The sequence below is a fragment of the Rutidosis leptorrhynchoides genome, chromosome 5 (assembly GCF_046630445.1).
Source record: "Rutidosis leptorrhynchoides isolate AG116_Rl617_1_P2 chromosome 5, CSIRO_AGI_Rlap_v1, whole genome shotgun sequence".
In the NCBI taxonomy this organism is placed as follows: domain Eukaryota; kingdom Viridiplantae; phylum Streptophyta; class Magnoliopsida; order Asterales; family Asteraceae; genus Rutidosis; species Rutidosis leptorrhynchoides.
This window is the reverse complement of record NC_092337.1, coordinates 293,063,255-293,084,948: the sequence shown is the minus strand read 5'-3', so window position 1 is coordinate 293,084,948 and position 21,694 is coordinate 293,063,255. Positions and strand designations below refer to the sequence as shown.

General features: G+C 37.4%; 2 protein-coding genes across 2 annotated transcripts; one reads left to right on the top strand and one right to left on the bottom strand.

Moving 5' to 3' along the window:
* Window positions 1–6,711: 6,711 nt before the first annotated feature.
* LOC139847979 (uncharacterized) lies at window positions 6,712–8,037 on the top strand. Its single transcript, XM_071837720.1, has one exon. It carries the CDS (start codon window positions 6,763–6,765, stop codon window positions 7,714–7,716), a length of 954 nt encoding a protein of 317 aa, XP_071693821.1. The 5' UTR covers window positions 6,712–6,762; the 3' UTR covers window positions 7,717–8,037.
* A 277-nt stretch (window positions 8,038–8,314) lies between these two features.
* Window positions 8,315–14,968, bottom strand: LOC139846906 (ATP-dependent RNA helicase DEAH11, chloroplastic-like). Its single transcript, XM_071836477.1, has 3 exons — window positions 14,136–14,968; window positions 10,432–13,546; window positions 8,315–9,673 (listed from the first exon to the last, which is right to left on the bottom strand). Exons 1-3 carry the CDS (start codon window positions 14,928–14,930, stop codon window positions 8,460–8,462), a joined length of 5,124 nt encoding a protein of 1,707 aa, XP_071692578.1. The 5' UTR covers window positions 14,931–14,968; the 3' UTR covers window positions 8,315–8,459.
* Window positions 14,969–21,694: the final 6,726 nt, after the last annotated feature.

The following is a 21,694-nucleotide window of genomic DNA, read 5'->3' as shown; positions in this document are numbered from 1 at the left end:
TCAGGAACTGTTAGATAAGGGGTTTATCCGACCAAGTTCTTCACCGTGGGGTGCTCCTATTTTGTTTGTGAAAAAGAAAGATGGGTCGCTTCGTATGTGTATAGATTACCGCGACTTAAATAAGAGAACAATCAAGAATAAGTATCCGTTACCAAGAATAGATGACTTATTTGATCAGTTACAGGGTGCTTCCTACTTTTCAAAGATTGATTTACGTTCAGGGTATCATCAGGTACGTGTTGCAGAGACCGACATACCGAAAATAGCATTCAGAACAAGATATGGCCACTATGAGTTTCTAGTTATGCCATTCGGGTTAACAAACGCGCTAGCAGTGTTTATGGATTTAATGAACAGGGTGTGTCATCAGTATCTTGACAAGTTTGTGATTATCTTCATAGATGATATCTTGATATATTCGAAAACTGAGAAAGATCATGCTACACATTTAAGATTGGTATTAGAACTTCTGAAACAGGAACAGTTGTACGCTAAGTTTTCTAAGTGTGAATTTTGGTTGCGGGAAGTACAGTTTCTGGGTCATGTGATTTGTGAACAGGGTATTAAAGTAGATCAGTCTAAGATAGAGGCCGTAATGAATTGGAACTCACCGAAAATGCCGACCAAAATTATGAGTTTTCTGGGTTTAGCAGGTTATTACTGCCGATTTATCAAAGACTTCTCTAAAATAGCAGGTCCGTTGAATAAGTTAACTAGAAAAGATGTAGCCTTTCGATGGACTGATGAACAAGAAAAGGCTTTTTAGACTCTCAAACAGTTGTTATGTCAAGCGCCGATTTTAGCTTTACCAGAGGGAACAGAAGATTTTGTGGTCTACTGTGATGCGTCATGTGTAGGTCTGGGTTGTGTTTTGATGCAGAGAAATAAAGTTATAGCGTATGCTTCACAACAGTTGAAGAATCATGAACGAAACTACCCTACTCACGATTTAGAGTTAACTGCAGTTGTGTTTGCTTTGAAGCTTTGGAGACATTATTTGTATGGTACACATTGTGAAATCTATACAGATCATAAGAGTCTTCAATATATCTTTTCGCAGAAATAATTAAATATGCGTCAACGTCGATGTTTAGAATTGATTAAAGACTACGATTGTGAGATTAAGTACCATCCGGGTAAAGCAAATGTGGTCGCAGATGCTCTGAGTCGCAAGAAAACCATCGAAGATGTTAGATTTATGAGAATTGAAATAGTTTCAGACTTGATTGATCGATTGAAATCCGTTCAGTTAGTAGCTTTGAATGACGAAAACCTAAAGACTGAACAAATGACTAAAAGAAAGTTTGACCTATGCAATGATTCTAGAGGATTAAAGACCTATAAAGATCGAATTTGGGTGCCTATGCTTGGAGATTTGAGGGATTTAACCTATAGTGAAGCGCATAAATCGAGATTATCAGTGCATCCAGGTAGTACAAAGATGTATAGAGATTTGAAAACATTGTATTGGTGGCCGACAATGAAGACAGATGTTGCAAATTTTGTCGAAAAATGTCATATTTGTGCACAAGTTAAGGCAGAACATCAGAAACCGTATGGATCTCTAAGACAGTTAGAAATTCCTCAGTGGAAATGGGATCACATAACGATGGATTTTGTAACCAAGTTACCCCGAATCCAGAAAGGACACGACATGACCTGGGTGATAGTGGATCATTTAACAAAGAGTGCTCACTTTTTAGCTACTCGTGAAACAGCTTCGTTAAGTGATTTGGCAGAATTGTACTTGAAAGAGATCGTTAGTCGACATGGTATACCGTTGTCAATAGTTTCCAATAGAGATACTAGGTTTGTATCGAACTTCTGGAACAGTTTACAACAGAATTTGGGTACACGTGTGAATCTAAGTACAGCATATCATCCACAGACAGACGGTCAGAGTGAACGGACGATTCAGACATTAGAAGACATGTTGAGAGCGTGTGTCTTAGAATATGGTGGTTCTTGGGATTCGCATCTTCCACTGATAGAGTTCGCTTACAACAATTCGTATCATTCGAGTATTGGAATGCCGCCATATGAAATGTTGTATGGTCGTAAGTGTAGAACTCTGACATGTTGGTTAGAAGCAGGTGAGAAACAATTTGCAGGTCCCGAAAATGTTCAGTTAACTGCAGAAAAAGTCGAAATTGCACGTGAGAAGTTAAAAGCAGCCAGAGACCGACAAAAGATGTATGCTGATCCGCGCAGACGTCCGGTGACATTTAATGTAGGTGATCGTGTTTATCTGAAAGTTTCGCCGTGGAAAGGGGTGATCAGATTTGGTAAACGTGGTAAACTAGCACCTAGGTTTATTAGGCCATTTCCGATCAAAGAAAATTTGAATGATCAGACTGTTGTTTTAGATCTTCCATCAGAGTTAGCAGTAATACACAACACGTTCAACGTGTGCTATCTGAGAAAGTGCAAAGTAGACGACGAAAGTCAGATTCTTCCATTGAAAGATTTGAAAGTCGACTTGACTAAGAAACTAGTAGAGGAGCCGGTTAGAATAGTGGACAAGAAAGTCACAAAGTTAAGAAAGAAACAGATTCCTATGGTGTTAGTGGAATGGCAGCACAGTTTAGGTTCTAACTTGTCGTGGGAATCCGAGGAGTTAATGACGGTGCGCTATCCCCATTTGTTTGACCTTGACCAGATTCCGAGGACGGAATCTTCTTAAGGGGGGTAGATTTGTAACATCCTCAATCGGACCTAGATGTAAGATTACTAGATTGGCCTTAAGTTTGTATTGCGTTATTATATGCTTTTATTTTTATTTGATATTTATTATTAAATAATGATGTGGTTAGGACCAGTTTGTGACAAGGGTCACAGAACAGGTTTGTTTATTTAATTTGGACTTCGTTTGGGTCTCCAAATGATGTACGAAAGATATCAGATAACTGATAAATACCCGTGTATCACACAGTGTGGGAAGTATCCACAATTAAGTGACTAGTCTGTGTTCTTTCTTTCCATTTCTAGACCCTTCTTCCCAAACACTCCCGTACCTTCCCTTCCACCTACAATCAAACCCTAATCCTTAATCTTTAGCTAGAGCTCAAATTGTTCATATCTTTGTGTTCCTTGTGACTTACTGATTCTAACAAGGTAAGATTCATAGTTTTTCATGCTTTAATCTTCAAGAAAATGGAGTTTTTGTGTTAGTTTTCATAAAAGTGTAAATTTGTGTCAAAACAAGTGATTTAAGTGTTGTTATGGTCAAATTGTTGTGGGTTTTGAGTCTATAACATATAGTGAACAAGTTGTGGCCGATTTTGGTGTTTAAAACGAGCTTTAAATCGAGATTTGAGGATTTCATCGTGAAGTCCGTAGCCTTTGTTCAGTTTCTGATAAAGATGAACACACTCGGCCGACTGTCGGTCGACAGTCGACCGACTGAGGGTTGAACCGGCCGATTGACGAAGACAACAGACCGACTGTTGAGTGAACCGACCGACTGAGATTTACCTTCGGCCGATTGATGTAATATCAAATAAGTCGACCGACTAGGAAAGTCAGTCGACCGATTGTATAGACAGTCGACCGACTGTAAGAGTCAGTCGACCGACTGAGTGTCCAGGGCAGAATATTTTACCAAAGTGTTGATTTTTAGCCGTTATGCTGCCCGTTTGTATTTTGATGTTTATGATGTAAATTTTGAAAGTGCATAAGTGTTAAGCAAAAATCTTTAGCGGACAGTTTTTGATACAAAAATTTATATATTGTGTTATTTGATGTTAACGAACAGAAACTAACTTGTGGATATGTTTTCTCAGGAGAAAAGGAGAAAGAGAAGGTTCAGTGATTAGATAGCTGAATACCTTCTCGTTTGCTGGTAATCAGTGAGTGGGACTAACTGGAGAATATAGTATATAGAAGCATGTTATATTATGATTGCCATGCTTGCTAGATATACTTATTGTTGTGGTTAGTTAGTACATTGTGATGACTGCATGTTGGTTGATGCTTGTCTGCTAGAGCCCAGTGCGTCCCTATTGTGTGGTGGCCTCGGTAGGAGAGATCAACCTGCGGGTTGGGTTCCTCATGTGGTGGCCTAGACAATCGTGGTGTATATATATGTGAATGAAGCGTCCGTCGTGTGTGGATTATGTATATACACACGGTGGTGGAGGAACTTCTGGTAAGCCCCAGTCCGATCAGCTGGTGGTTAATGGTTTGGCCGAGCCACCAGAGTCTCTGTAGACGGCACTTGGGTGATGTTTGTGTGTTAGACTATTGTGACATGATTAGTATAACGCTTATGTATGCTATGGCCTGTAGTTAGTCGTACTCACTTAGCTTCGTGCTAATTCCCCTCCATCTCCTCCCTGCAGGTTGTTAGCTTTTGTTGATAGTGCTTTTGGGAGAAGACGGGCATGATGATGTTAAGTTTGACAGGGTTAACTCTGATGTGGTCTTTTAGAATATGAACCGTGTACTTTTGAAAACAGAATGTATTTACGTCTCTTCCTGTTAATATGTAAATTGTTTTAATGACACGTGACATCGGTTTGTACAAATGTCGATATCGTATTTAATTAATATTATGCTCCCGCCACGTATTTATTAAAAAAAAAAAGCGGTGTCACAGTCGTGGATTGATTCAAGATAATATATATCAATTTATTTCTGTACATCTAACTTTGGACAACTAGTTGTAGGTTACTAACGAGGACAGCTGACTTAATAAACTTAAAACATCAAAATGTATTAAAAATGTTGTAATTATATTTTGAACATACTTTGATATATATGTACATATTTGTTATAGGTTCGTGAATCGACCAGTGGCCAAGTCTTACTTCCCGACGAAGTAAAAATCTGTAAAAGTGAGTTATAGTCCCACTTTTAAAATATAATATTTTGGGATGAGAATACATGCAGTTTTATAAATGTTTTAAGAAATAGACACAAGTAATTGAAACTACATTATATGGGTGAATGATCGAAGCCGAATATGCCCCTTTTGCTTGGTAACCTAAGAATTAGTAAACCGATCTACTAATTGACGTGAATCCTAAAGATAGATCTATTGGGCCTAACGAACCCCATCCAAAGTACTGGATGCTTTAGTACTTCGAATTCGTTTTTATCATGTTCGAAGAATTTCTCAGAATGATAGGGGATATTCTTATATGCATCTAGTTAATGTCGGTTACCAGGTGTTCACCATATGAATGATTATTTTTGTCTCTATGCATGGGACGTATATTTATGAGAACTGAAAATGAAAATCTTGTGGTCTATTAAAATGATGGAAATGATTATTTATGTTAAACTAATGAACTCACCAACCTTTTGGTTGACACTTTAAAGCATGTTTATTCTCAGGTATGAAGGAAATCTTCCGCTATGCATTTGCTCATTTTAGATATATTACTTGGAGTCATTCATGACATATTTCAAAAGACGTTGCATTCGAGTCGTTGAGTTCATCAAGATTATTATTAAGTCAATTATAGTTGGATGTATTATGAAATGGTATGCATGCCGTCAACTTTCGATGTAATGAAAGTTTGTCTTTTAAAAACGAATGCAATGTTTGTAAAATGTATCATATAGAGGTCAAATACCTCGCAATGGAATCATATGTTATCGTATTCGTCCCTATGGATTAGGACGGGTTGCTTCATATATATATATATATATATATATATATATATATATATATATATATATATATATATATATATATATATATATAGTTATTTAGTTGTAACTAGTAAAATGGGCCCGTGCGATGCCGCGGGACCTTTCGGGTTTTATATTCATAGTTAATGGAGCGTTATGTATTTACAGAAGTAAAAATGTTTTGCTACGGGTGTTTTTAAATACACGTAGTTAGTATCTAATGTACCTAATGACCTTTTTAACGGCATGAAGATCGTGTAAAAAAAAAGGAAACAGAATTATCGATATGATGTAGTTAGTTTGAGGAGTTTATTATAGGTTATGGAACACTTATCTAAATACACGTAATTAGCGTTTTTTTTTTTAAAGTGTCCGTGTCGCGTATAGTTAGTCTCGTTGTGTTCGTTAGATTTTTTTGAGTTGAACGGTGGGTTCGAAAAAAATTAACGCGAGCCGAGCGGGAAGATAAGTCCCGTTGAGTATTGAATAGAATCCGAGGTATTTTGCGTTTTTTTAGACGTGTCCGTTTCGCGTATAGTTAGTCCCGTTGTGTTCGTTAGATTTTTTTGAGTTGAACGGTGGGTCCGAAAAAATTTAACGCGAGTCGAGCGGAAAGGTATGTCCCGTTAAAAATATGAGTGAAGTTTAATTAAGATTTTTTATTAAAATATTGATTTTACACTTGATACCCCTGGTTTGAGAGTTGGGTTGTAACTTGTCACATTTTTTAGGGGGTGATTTGTATTTTTTTTTCCTTTTTTTTTTTTTTTTTCCTGTTGTCGTTTTTGGGGAAAATTGGGTGGGAGGTGGGATAAAACGACCAATTGTGATTGTAATGTACTCGTAATATACAGCATTATAATAATAATAATTATAATATAATGTTTCTAGCACTAAAACTTAATACTCGGTATATAGATTATATGATTGTCCATTTATACTGTCCATATATATACTTTTGGTTAACGCGGAAACTACTCCAACACAATCCACAAAATTCCAACCAAAATATCCACGAAACTTCCTTCTAATTTCTAAGTCAATCCCTAACTTTTAAACTCATCACTTATATTGCTTTCATTCATTCATCTTTATTTGATCAACTAATTTATTATCATCATCATCATGTCAATCTTCCACAGAAAAACACTTGATCGAGTAATTATCACCACCACAATTCAAAAACTTTGTGCTCCTCTTGATGATACTTGTGATGATCTTTCACCACCACCACCACCGCTGCTGCCGCCGCCGGCATCGGAAAACCACACCCTTTCACCCCTTCAAGTCTTGATGATAAGTAGTCTTATTTCTTGTTTCTTATTTGTTTGTTACATCACCTTCATCAAAATATATTCGACTTTTCGAAACAGATCGCTTGCTAGGAATACCAATACCAATACCAACGCCAATAATAATAATAATAATAATGATAATGATCGTTTTAACACAAATGATGAGACACATAATGATCATTTTACTCATGATGAGTCGTCAGTAGTGTTTCATCCGATTTGGTTGATTAATACTGTCGGTCTTGATCAATCTGTGATCGACTCAATCGAAGTTTTTAAGTACAGAAAGAAACATGAAAGTGATGTTAAAGATTGTGCTATTTGTTTAGGTGAGTTTCAAGATGACGAAACACTTCGAATATTGCCGAAATGTTGTCATGTTTTTCATGTTACTTGTATCGATACTTGGCTACGATCTCATGTTAATTGTCCTGTTTGTCGAGCTCCCATAGTCGATAACAATAACAATAATAATAATGATAATGATAATACTAGCATTAGCATAGACAATCAAGTTGATCAAGATCCAACACATTCAAACACGAATGATGAAGAGATTGTAATTCCAGTTGATGATGATTTGGGAAATGATGTAATACGAGATGAAAACGAGCAAAAGGATGAAAAGAAATATTTGTGTAATGGGGTTAGGGGGCAGAGCGATTTAAGGGATTATTATTGTTGTGATCAACGAATTGAACCGATGAGGAGGTCGGTTTCTATGGACTCGTTTTCAGGGAGTCTAGAATTAGAAGTTTTGAGGAAAACGAATGGGTGGAGATAAGAGGAAAGCGTAGAGGATTGAGCTCGAGTATAAGCATAAGCATATGGTACTCATAGAGCAATGAAGAGCTCTTCGTTTGGAATTTAAAGTCTCAATCTCTATGATTGTTTCTTCATATGATCTTAGTTTTTTTTTTTTTTTTTTTTTTTTTTCTCTCTTTTCAAATGTTACTACCTTGTTTATGAGACCCAAGTGTATATGAAAGCAAGTTATATTACCTTAGGAAACATGGTATGATTCTTGATTATTACTTTCTACTATTATTTTTCTAATTAACTTTAATAATTATAATTATAATTATAATGTGTGGTTTTAAAACTATGTGTTGTAATTAGTTAGTTATAGTTCTAGTTATGATGCTGTAACATACATGAAGGATGGATCATGGTTAGTACATTAAGTAGTTTAAGATTTTTACTTTATCTTACATTCTTACTATGTATTGGTTATGGTTATTTTGTTACAAACAGCAAAAAAGGGTGAAACAATCACCACTTTGTACTCGGAACATGGCCATATACATTATTAGTCTTCAACTTCCATTCATTGATGTAAACTTGCATATGAAAAAGAGGCATCATGGTAATATAATCTCCCAACAATACTCTATACAACGAACCATTAGATGATTAGACCAAGGATGAGTGGATATATACATGTGTTTATATATATATATATTTATGTTATATATACAGATCTATTTATAAGCAAAAATATCAAACATTAGATTATTACTACTTGTATTAAACAATTGCGTGATGTATAGACCTCAAATGTCCATAGCAAACTTCACTGCTCTTAAAATGATCAAGACACACCCAACATATATGAATCCCACACCTGCACTCAATATGGTTGCACCCATCAATCTTCTCTATGGTGAACCTGCAAACAGGACAATGTCTAACATCTTCTTTCCCTTTCATCCACTCCTTCAACGACAAATCCGGATCTCTTTTAAACTCGGAGTACATTTCACACGACAAAAACGGATGGTATTCAAGGTGACATTTCGTACACGTCTCCACAGAACATGCCCCACATGCAAACGGTCTCCCGTGGTCACCGTTTTCCGCCACTTGATAAACCGACATACAGTCTGGTGAAGGGCAAAATCGGTATTTCCCACAGCTAGTGTCCACAAACGACCCTACTGAAGCACGGAAAAGTTCGTCTAGCTTATCGGTTAACAACAATGCTTTTAGGTCCACCATTAAGATCATGGCGTTACAACCCTCGTGTACACAGCGTATCGGAAAACTGTTCCCCGGGTTCTTGATTGCTGATTCACATTGTTCGACTAAACACGACCTGCAAAACTCGTGGTTACAGCTTTCCAGATGGTAACCATCTTCGACGTCACATAGACATATCGGACACGAAGATGTTTCGCTTTTACTATGATTGAAGCTTGTGCTTTTTACAATCTCGTGTATTGAATCTTCAACGTTTTGTCTTACTTCTTTACTGCCCCGAACGGAGATGGTATGTTGTCGTGTATTAAGTGTAAAATCGGAACCCGGGAATTTTTCCTTGAGCCCGTCAAGTGTGGGTCCAAACTTTTCGACTACTTTTTTCATCAGATCGGGCGGTAATGAAGGTCCTCTAAGACAAACTTCGAGTTGTTTGTTCTCGTGCAGAGCTACAAGTGACTGAACCAACTTGTGTTGGGCTACATCGAGCTTGTTTAATGGACCGAACACTCTGACAGTATGGTTATGTCTATCGAAAAGGAAGAAAGTGCCGGTTTCACGTTGAATAGACTTTTGAAGAAAAAAACCTTCTCGGGAAAAAATAAGTTGTATGACTGTAGGAGTGAGACGATCATCAACTATAGTTTTGCCGTTCATAAGCTGTTCCAGAGGTCTTCTTGATTCAGCCATAATTTTTGTAGCCTTAGCAGATATCTTAACACGATAAGACCCATTCTCGTTCCTATCAAGAAAGAACTCGGCTCCTAAAAGAAAATATGAGTATGATTATTAGATGATGTTAGGTCACACAGTTCAGCATAAAAAGAAAAAAAAGAAACAATGCAAACTATTGTTCACTAATATCACAGAGATGGAAATTTTGACCTCTTGACTTAAGAATGGGTCCGGTCAATTTTAGTTGCGTTTTATCTTAATTATTATATTTAGGGCATTAATCACATGGAACAAACAGTTTAGAGTTACTCAAAGCCTATATATAATGTTAGAACACAGAAAACAGGGCAAGGATAAAGAGTTTTTAGAAATTTTTAGCTTGAGCCACAAAAGGATGGATTGGGTAATAGGTCAGATGGGTTATGGTCAACACGGGTAACTTCTATATGTGGGTCAAAACAGGTTAGTGACGTAGGGCGGCCAACTCACCGACACCTTGATAGTCTACTTGTTAAAAAAGTTGCAGTATATAACTAGTGACTTTCATATGATTGCATAAACTATACTGTTGTTTCAATATATCTTAAAAAAAGGTTAAAAGAATTTGTAAGCAGCTACATACATGTTAGGTAACTTTTGACCTACCTAACCCGTCTAACCCTGTATAGCTAACTCCAAATATAGGTTGAAACTGACACCTCTATTTTACTAAACAGTAAACTTCATTAAGGTTCCATCCAACTGTTATATGAATTATAGGCCCTTCACCACCAACACAGTTTTTATAATTTGTGGATGATTCAAATTCACTAGCTTACACGCAATAAAAAAAATACGATGTAAATACCTTTTCGAAGTTTAAGAGTTTTCAGTAAAGCATGCAGTGGCTCCTTAATAACCATGTAGACAGATGCAGGGCATGAAACACTGCTATTAAACTGCTGCTGACATTTAATCTTCTGCCATGGCTGACATCCCGTTAATACTTTTCCATCAATCTGCTCCAAAGCTTTCGCTGCCTCCAGATGCAAACTTCCATCAAAACTAATTTCAGCTTTCATGAAATAATCCATCGGTTCAGACGGAAAAATATGAACACTAACACATTCATTCTTCGAATTATTTTTTACCGGCATAAACGAGCTTACCTCTCTTAATAGTTCTTCTTCAAGAGCCATTAATGGCGGATTCTCAACAGCAACAGCTCGGGGAAGGGAAAGGTTAACAATTTCCTTATTCGTTGCTTTACTTAACGCATCAAATAATTTAGCCTCGAAAACATCCGTATCAAGATTAGTCAACATAATACTATCTGTAAACTTCATGCTCGGTCTGCAATGCACATTTTTCTCCCCTATTAACAGATTTGCAAAATCTTCAACCATGGTTAAAACATCATCTTGGTTACACTTAACAAATGCAAATCCCCGATTCCGCCTTCGTGGCCATGATACTTTCGCTTTGACAGCAGGAAACGACAAAAACTTATTTTCACCGACATACGTAGTTTTAGCGGGAGTAACTTTTAACGAAGCACCGTTAAAGTTAAATGGACTTAACTTTGTAGCTCTTTCAGCAGCTTCAGGGGTAAGAAACGTTACCCGGCCCCACTTTTCGTTGTCTTGACCAATCCCGTTAAGCCTATGAACCGCACAAATAGCGCCATCTGTATGTTTCTCTAAAAAAGACAAAAGTTCCTTTTCTTCAACATCGTTTGAACCGTGAAGAAATATATCAACTGTAAGACATCTTTTTTCTAGTTCAAGATGCTTTATTTCAGCACCAGCACCAAATAAAGCTACAGGAGGGGAAATATATCTCCCGAGAAACAAAAATTTCTCAAAGCACTCGTTTTTTAACCAATTTGCTTCACGCGCTAACGCAGAATTCACAATTTTTAAAGCTTGTCCCATGTTTTCAGACGATGCAAACAAGCTGATTTCATTTAGGTCAACATTAACTTCAAGCCTGATTCGATCATCATTAACAGTATCCTTGATGTATGAAAGAAGATGTTTAAGACTAGAGTTTGACTTACCACAAAACCTTTTCAATAATGTAGTTCCGTATCCCGTTAACACCTTTACTTGCAGTTTTCGAGTGTCGATTTGTGAGATATCAAATGGAAGAGGGGAAAGGGTTTGCAAGGATTCAAAATCGATAGAAGTAACACACACCAAGTACTGATTCGGCATTGCGATAATTTCTCCAAAGACTACCCAATTTGGTTTTTCACCGAATATTAGTAAAGAACACGAAGGATGCAATTGAACATGAGCCCCCGTTAACGCCACTTCATAACCAAGATAATCGTTTCCAGAATACATCGCTACGTTATCAGCGAAGGCGGAAAGAATAACATCTCGAAGAACTTTATCGTATTCAGTAATCACTTCAGGATTCCACCGCCAATAAGTCGGGATAATAATATTGAGCTCGTGTTGAAGACATTTTTCCATTTCGTGCACTGCTTCTTGACATCTACGCATAGATTTTGCGTTTATGCTATTATCCCAACACCATTGATTTCTTTTATCAAACGGAACACGTTCCCATTTCATGTAAACAGCTAACAAAGTGAATAAATCACCATTCCGATGGCAAAATTGTACTTTTAGACAATCTGATTTTTGCTTTTCTTCATCTTTACCAACTCTGCAAAATATACTGCTGGAATTTGCCATAACCGCTGCAAGAGCAATTCCCTCCCGACCCAAACGGTTTTCAAAGCATTTTAAAATCATTTTACCCAAACGGGGCTCGATTCCTAGTTTAACCAACATCCTACCATCTGCTGTTATCTTATGAAGCCCATGTTCAAGTACAACGGCTCCCAAATGAATAAGATTCTTGAGAGCAGTCTCGATAGCTGCATTGCTTGGTGCATCAATGAAATCAAACTCCTCGATATTATGAATCCCGAGAGCGATAATTCTAAGAACTGCAATACCAAGATTTACTCTACGGATTTCAGGTTCTTGATGAGAAGGCATGGATAGAAAGTCGGTTTCACTATAAAGCCGATAACATCTTCCAGGTTCAGTTCTTCCAGCCCGACCCGCACGTTGGTTAGCTGAACTTTGACTGATTTTGCAAACTTTAAGAACATTCATCCCTGACCCGGGTTCAAATTTGCTCTCTTTGACCATCCCAGAGTCGACTACAAATTTGACTCCTGGAATAGTCAATGATGTCTCAGCAAGATTAGTAGAAAATATTACTTTCCGCTTGTTGGGATAATCTAAATACACACGATACTGTTCTTCATGCGATAACTTTCCATGTAAAGGTAACGCTACGGCTGATGGCACTTTAAACTGTTCACACGCCCATTCTACCTCATTTTGAGAAGTTAAAAAAGCAAGAATTGTTCCTTTTTCTTCCATTTGACGAATCTCACCCACCTTTTTTAACACGTCAGAAACATAATAGTCACACGAACCATTAGATATTTGAGGATCGTACTTGATATCCACAGGAAAAGTTCGGCCCATTACATGATATGAACCACAACCGAAAAAATATTTAGAAAGTTGCTCTGCATCAGCTGTTGCAGACATTATAATAAGCCTTAGGTCTGACCTTCGATGAAGTAAATCCTTGATTAGTGCCAAAAGAAGATCAGTGTTTAAACTACGTTCATGTGCCTCGTCAATTATAATGCAAGAAACCCATCCAAAATCCTTGTCGTTCATGTAATGCTGAAGTAAGCAGTGATCGGTCATGTATATCACCTTTGAATCTAATTCATTATGAGATGAGTAGCTTGAAGAAAAAATGACAGAATTATTCTCGTAGCACCCGCGGGTTTCTTCCTGTACTCTGCTTGCTAATGACTGAGCAGCAAGTTTACGTGGCTGAGTGCAAACTATTGACTTGTCAGCAGCCACTCCTGCATCAGTAAGAAACTGAACCAGCTGTGTGCTTTTTCCAGAACCAGTTTCCCCAATCAACACCATTACCTGCAATACGTACATATAGTTTCGATAAGCTTTGTATCGTTCCAATTTTATCGGATGTCTCTGAAGGGACATAGTTTCGATAAGCTATGAACACCAGAGTCTGCTTTGTGTCTATCCTAAAGAATATTGCTCCTTTTAAATTGAGATTGAACAGAGATAAATTATTATTATGCAGTCCTATTACTAATGTATTCATTTTAAAGTACTCCGCCTAATCCAGACTATTAGAGCTGGAATACCAAGTAAGGAAGGACTTCATTCAAACTGAGAACAAACTACTACTTCCAAAAGCAGACTATGAGGTTCATTGGCCTATCAAAATCAAAACTATACACAAATAAACTTCAACACTTTAGGTCAAACAAACTACTTCCAATATTCACAGATTACTTGGACTCAAGTTATCACAAAAAACACATTAAACTATATGAGAACAAACATAGAAGGGGGTGTTAACATTCGAATTCTAAAACAGAATCAAACACTCATGTGCTTTCTTACACTACAAACTGATTCCTAACATGTAATACACATACTGTTAGTAAAACATACGTAGTAGTAAATTTAACAGTAAGCTCAAACAAACAACCTGCTGGCAATGAATTTGCCAAAGAATGTCTTTACGATCCCCATAAACCGGCAACCCATGATCAAGCCTTTTGCATTCCCTCTTAATAATCCAATAAATCTTGTTCCAATCAAATTTACCTTTCAACATTAACACCTTAACATCACTCCTATCAAACACCTTCCCATCAAGATAATCAAGCACACATTCCATTCCATATTTAAACTCTCTAATCCTCCTCATAATCAACCTCTTCTCACTAACAAGTCCATCCTTCTTTTTCGACATCTCCATGTACTCCTTAAACGGTCTCGTCTTCCTTAATGAAGATTCTAACTTACTAATCTCATTCGAAACCGTATCCACCTTCTTCTCCCAATTCTTCACCAATTCCCCTTCCATTAACCCTAAAACTCGTTCCTTGAACAAAACCCTAAGCCGTGTATTCAACTCTTCAGTATCAGAAGGAACCATCAAATTCTGCACAAGTTTCGGCATAAACGAAAGAGATTCGGATAATAAAGCTTGCCATAAGTACACAACTGAATCAAGTGCTTTAGGCCACTGCTGGTAAAAAAACCTAGCAGCAACAACGCCTGTTTTGAGGATAATGTAATCATCAGGACTGTAATTAAATTTCTCCATGAGAGTAACAATTTCATGACGGTTGTAACCGTTGTAATCGGTGTTCAACGAACGTAGTTCAATTACGAAATTTGGCCGGTGGTGAGAGACGTAAGACGGCGGAGAACATGGCGGAGGTCGATCTCTTCGCCGGTGATGGTTCGCCGGAAACGAAGGCCGGTTACGGTACATAGTTCGATTTGATCAGTGAGTGTAAGTGAGGGTTTCGTAATTAGGTAAAAGTGGACGAAAACGATGAAATTTTATAAATATGAAAAAAAAAAAAAAAAAAAAAATTAAAATCAAACAACGAAAGTGAAAGGGTTCTGGAAACTAATAGGACACTGTATTTATACGAAGTATTTTATACACGTATAAGGTAAGGTACATGAGTAAATGTAAAACGTGATGCCCTGGAATTTATTTTTTTTATTTTTTATTATTATTATTTTTTTTTTTTTGTTACGATATGAACACGGGTGGGATAGATGCACTGAAAAAAGCAATGTCATTTATAAATAAATCTATATTATATTATATGATTGATGGATAGATAGATAGATAGATAGATAGATAGACAATAGCCTAGTTGGTGAATGACTCACTCTCCCTTAGAGAAGGTGAGGGTTCGATTCTCACTAGGTGAGGATTTTCCAAATAATTGGATCAAAAACCATTCTTACCGGGCCCAAATGATCCCTTGATCCCACGCATGCGAAGATTGCAACAATAACAATGCAGGTTCGAATTTCGGGTCTGGCATGCTGTGGGGTAATTGGTGATGGTGTTTCGCCAGGCTCCAGTGGGCTACCGGGGACCGCTGAATGGGTTGACAAAGTCAACACAGGGCTAACATGTCCCTGCCGATACACATATTTTTTGCAACAATATAAAATTCATTTCTACAATGCTTTACAATGTTTTTTGGTTTTATGATCGAGTTGTCGATCTACCATTGTAATTTTACATCGTTACCTTTCATTATATTGATGAAGGTTCCAATGAATTTCAATATATTTTTCTCTTTCGTCGGAAAAAAAAGATATAAAAGATTCTTATATTTATATTATATTATATCATTTTATGCTATACTATATGTTAAAACACAAATTTAATTATATCTTCTTTACTAATTTTGAAATAAAAGGTTGTCACTCTTTAAACCTATATATGATAGATAATGTCATAAATCTATTATTTGAAATATAAATAATTAATTATAATTGTAATTCACGTAGTTACAAGTTTTTAAAAAAATGCATCAAAAATAGAAAATACAAACCGAAAGGACTAAATTTTAGCATTTATTCTATATAAATAATACCTTATTTAATTATTCATAATTAATAGAATGATTAATTAATTTTCCATTCAATTCATATTCTTAATACTATTTCTTTTATAGAATTTTTTTTTTTCACATCTCTAAGTACCTAATCTCAATTACCATTCTTCTCTACATCCAATCATCGTAAAGGTTTGTAATTCTCATATAATTGATATTTTAAACTGTAATATGAAAATTAGCCTAAATATTTATGTATACAGTTAACTTCGTAAACTCCTATATACTATTAAAATCGATTACAGTTGTTTTGCTTTAATCATAGTTCTCATCTTTAATGATAACTCATTCACATTATGTTTAAATCGTTAATAATATGAAGATGGTTATACATTTTTCTAATATGAAACGAGCCTTTTCTCATGTGACCCTAGCCATCAAAGATACTATTGCTAATATTGTATATGAGGCCGTGCGTGGAGCTTTCCAAACTATTATTGATTATGCTCCTCCACGTGCCTCCATCTCTACTGTTGAAATGCCCCATTCATATTAATTATAAACGTTTCATATTAATTGGTTTCTTTGCGAGGTTTTGACCTCTATATGAGACGTTTTTCAAATCTTGCATTCGTTTTTAAAAACAACCATAACCTTTATTATTGAATAAAGGTCTTACTGACATAATTTAGATTGTCTATCAAAGACAATCTCTTTAAATAAATAAGTTTTTACACAACCCATTACAACATAATCAAATATATTACAACAAACACTCCGAATGCAAGTTTAAACAATATAAACAATTATGCCGACTCCAAATCTTGACCTTGGGTTGGCATACGACAGCGGAAGCGTTTTTAATATTCACCTGAGAATAAACATGCTTAAAACGTCAACAAAAATGTTGGTGAGTCATAGGTTTAATTTCTATATAATAATCATAATATTTAATGTAACATCCCGCATTTTTCCGCTTACTTTTCCGTTTAACTATTTAAATTCCGTTATATGTTTATAACGTCTCCTGTTGTTACGCGTTTTAAAAATATCTCGTTTAGGTAATGTAACACCCTAGGTAAATCCCACATCGCCCACGAACATGAGTGATCATGGGATTATAATGTAATACTCACGCTTAAATGACACAACGCGTTTTGAGATCACAGGCTGAGTAGAAGTGCGAGTACATTGTGGTTAAGCGTGCTCGGGCGAGAGCACTACCAGGATGGGTGATCTCCTGGGAAAGTGCTTCTCGTGTGTGGTCGCCAAGAAAAAGCCGTGCGCCTGCGGGCAAAGCGGACAATATTGTGGTCATGTTAAGCTGGGGTGTTACAGAATGGTATCAGAGCCACTCATATGCCGTTGGGGGTGGTGGGGCAAACCTCATCGAGGACGATGAGTCCCTAAGGGGGGGTGAATGTAACACCCTAGGCAAATCCCACATCGCCAACGAACATGAGTGATCATGGGATTATAAGGTAATACTCACGCTTAAATGACACAACGCGTTTTGGGATCACAGGCTGAGTAGAAGTGCGAGTACATTGTGGTTAAGCGTGCTCGGGAGAGAGCACTACCAGGATGAGTGACCTCCTTGGGAAAGTGCTTCTCGTGTGTGGTCGCCAAGAAAAAGCTGTGCGCCTGCGGGCAAAGCGGACAATATTGTGGTCATGTTAAGCTGGGGTGTTACAGGTAATTCACGCACCCGCAACCGAACTCGAGGGACTAGTTTCGCCAAAGAGCCAAAGAGGTGACTAGCATTTGACTAGTCAACCCCACCCCCTTTCTTTTTCATTTTCATTTTCCTTTTCTTTCACTACTTCTCCATTTTCTTTCAATTATCCATTTCAAAGAATCATCATCTAAATCCAAGCTAGCGGGTGTCTTGCAAAACAAATTACATAGTTGGAATCCTTGCAACTTCCTCTTCGATTCCATACCGATTTCATTACGTTTGGGTAACTTTCTAAAATCACTAGATTTTGTGTTCTTGATGTTTTTAACATATAAAGTTGTTAATTAGTGTCTATGGCTCAAGTCTAACATGAATATATGATTTATATGTTCGATTTTGTTATTTGAAGTAACAAGCTTGAACATAAACTTTGGTGTGTTTGATTTGGTGATTTGGTTGTGTGGATGATGTTAAATGTTATAAATGCATGTATTAAATGTGTTCCTAACATCACTAGCTTCAATTTGATGTGTATGTTGTTTTAGAAAACTTCATAAACATGATTAGTGATTTTGATGTTGTTGGTTAGAGTTTGATAGAATTGAATGTGAATATTTAATGTATTGAATGCCATGAATTGTGGTTGGTAAGTGGTTAGTTAGATTATATGCTTGATTACCTACAAAACGGCGTGTCATATGTATGCATTTAATTCCCGAATCCTATTTTGTGCATTTATGAACTTGAGCATTAATTGAGCATTAAATGTTGGAAAGTCGGTTATTGCAAATGATGTTTTTGGTTGATGAAATGTGTTTAGTTGTGTTCTTTGTCAAATTAGCTTTCCAACGATATAAAATGCGTGTCATAAGTGTTTACGGTTTGTGATTTATGTTTGATCGAAGTTCGGAAAAAGACTTGAACAATTGAAACTAACCAGGCACCAGCACACGTTATGTGCCGCGGCGCGGCCAGCCTATGTCGCGGCGCGACATAAGGCGTGTCCAGGTTCTGACCTCCTTGGTCAAAATAAGAAAAATGTTTGGCACGCTATGGACCTCCGATTCACATGAGACTTGTTCTAACATGCTTATATATGAATAAAAACCTCAGAAAAATAGTTCGGGACCCGACCCGAACGTGTTGACTTTTTCGCTGACTTTGACCGACCAAAGTTTGACTTTTTGTCAAACTTAACCAAACGATTATGCAATCTTTCTAATTTGTTTCTATACTTGTATCTTGCATGAAACTTGACAATTTGATTCACATGCTACATAATCGAGTGCCATAGGACTAATTGAACATCTTTGACCTATCGCGTTTACCGTTATTGATACAACCTATTTGTTTAGGTCAAGACTAGCATTGTTCTTTGCACACGTTACTTTGTGAAGTACTTTTCATACGTGCACTCAAGGTGAGATCATAGTCCCACTTTTACTCTTTTGAACTTACATTTGGGATGAGAAAACATAAACGTTTCTTTCTTCTAAGTGAACACAAGTACAGGAAAACAAACATTCTACATACGAGTTTGAACAAAAATCCTCAATTCGATTATCATTAGTTACACTTGCCGGGTGTAAGCGAGAACTTATGTTATATGGCCATATGGGTTTGACAAACCCTCATTCAAACGGTTCGCTACCGTTTACGAATGAAATATATTTTCGAGAAACAGTGTATGTTCTAACACTATTGTGATGGGGTTCTATGGAAGGAATGTTAAGCATTGATAATTGGGTGCTCGTGAAACAAACTTTTGGAATGTATTACTATTATATCAATGTTACAAATCTTGTGGTTCACTTGTACTTACTTACTTAAACCTATGATTTCACCAACGTTTTCGTTGACAGATTTCTATGCTTTTCTCAGGTCCTTGAACGTTTTGTGATACATGTTTCCCCTCATTACTTTTGATACTTGCTTGGATGTCGAGTATATACATGCATACATGGAGCATCTTTTGGCTACTTTTGAATCGTGTCGCATAGATTTCAATTATACTTATAACTTTGTAACGTAACTTTTGGATGAACGATTCTTGTAAACTTGGGAACAAATCTTAACTTTTGAAATGAATGCGACATATTTTCGGTCAAATGTCATTTTAAAGACTTATGACCACGTAATGGGACCTAAGTAGCCAGCGCCGTCAATGGCGATTTTCTCGGGTCGCTACAGATGGTATCAGAGCTTTGGTTGTAGGGATTTAGAGTTCATTGGTGTCAACCCCGAGTCATAGGGTACATTAGTGAGTCTAGACTACAATCGGCATATAGACTTGAAGTAGGAATTACTTGACTACTTGTGCATTATACTCGAACTCTTCTATCATATCTAATTCTTATTCAACCTTAATCTCACGTTACTTGATTTAATTGACGCGCCACCTTGACTATATGAAATAGTGTCGAATGCACATATGAATTAGGGTAATATAATTTCCGGGATTATATTACGGTGACTCATATGAACATTCCGACATTATGACATAAAGAATTTAAGGCGAGTCAAGGAAAATTTCTCTCTATCCTTATTCCATATCATGGTTAGTATTATTAAGAATACTAATCAACGGTATTCTTGTGTTTTGAAGGAACAATACCTCCTCGTCGTGTGCCACGCCATGAGACACCCGAACAAGCTCTACAACGAATGGTAGCCACCGCCGTAGAGGCGGCCATGGCCGATCACTCCACCAACAACAATAACAATAACAACAACAACAATCAAGGGGCCGGTAACTCAAGCGAAGGGTGCTCCTACAAAGCCTTCATGGGGTGCAAACCTCACACCTTTGATGGAACCGGGGGACCGGTTGTACTCACTCGATGGTTCGAACAAACGGAAGCCGTTTTTAGCATAAGCGGTTGTCGAGACCAAGATAAGGTCAAATACTCCACTCACACTTTCGCCGGTGCCGCCCTCACGTGGTGGAACACGTATGTACAATCGGTGGGTACCGATGAAGCTCACGCCCTCTCTTGGGCCGACTTAAGGGAAAAGATGATCGTCGAATATTTCCCTCGTGAAGAAACCCAAAGGCTCGAACAAGTGCTAAGAACTTTGAAAGCGGTCGGAAACGATCTCAAGGCTTATAATCAACGATTTTCTGAACTAGCCTTGATGTGCCCAAACCTTGTGAACCCCGAAGCTTTAAGGGTTGAACTTTACATGGATGGTCTCCCAAAAAGCATCAAACACGGGGTAATGTCATCCAAACCCACTAATCATCAAGAAGCTTTGAACATGGCCAGCAAGTTGATAGAAACGGTGGACGAAATTGTAGTGCCGGCACCTAAAGCCGAGGATAAGTCGGGTAACAACAAAAGAAAGTGGGAAACCCCCCAATCAAGCAACAACAACTTTGCCAAGAAGCCTTACACCTCCGACGGCAAGAAGGGTTATGCCGGAAACCTACCTCTTTGCAACAAATGCAACAAACATCACTTTGGCGAATGTGGCAAGCTAATTTGCTATCGGTGCCAAGGAATTGGTCATAAGGCCAATGAGTGTAAAAGTGTTGCCCCCATCGCTCGAAAGGGGCCCAATGCACCAAAAACGAGCACTTGTTACGAATGTGGCCAAACGGGCCATTATAGAAATGCATGCCCGAAGAAGAAAGATAACCCCAACACACGCGGCCGAGCTTTCAACATCAACACCGAGGAAGCCCGAGATGACAATGAATTAGTCACGGGTACGTTTCTTCTCAACAACACTTATGTTACTTGTTTATTCGATTCGGGTGCCGATAAGAGTTTTGTATCCAAGACTTTGACTCATTCTTTTAACACTCCACCACTTCCACTAGATACCACTTATACCATTGAAGTGGCCAACGGAAAACTATTGAGTGCCGACACATATTACCGGGGGTGTACGTTAAACATTTTGGGTAATGAGTTTGAAATTGACTTGATACCCATGGAACTAGGAAGCTTCGATGTAATAATCGGTATGAATTGGCTAGCCAAAACGAAA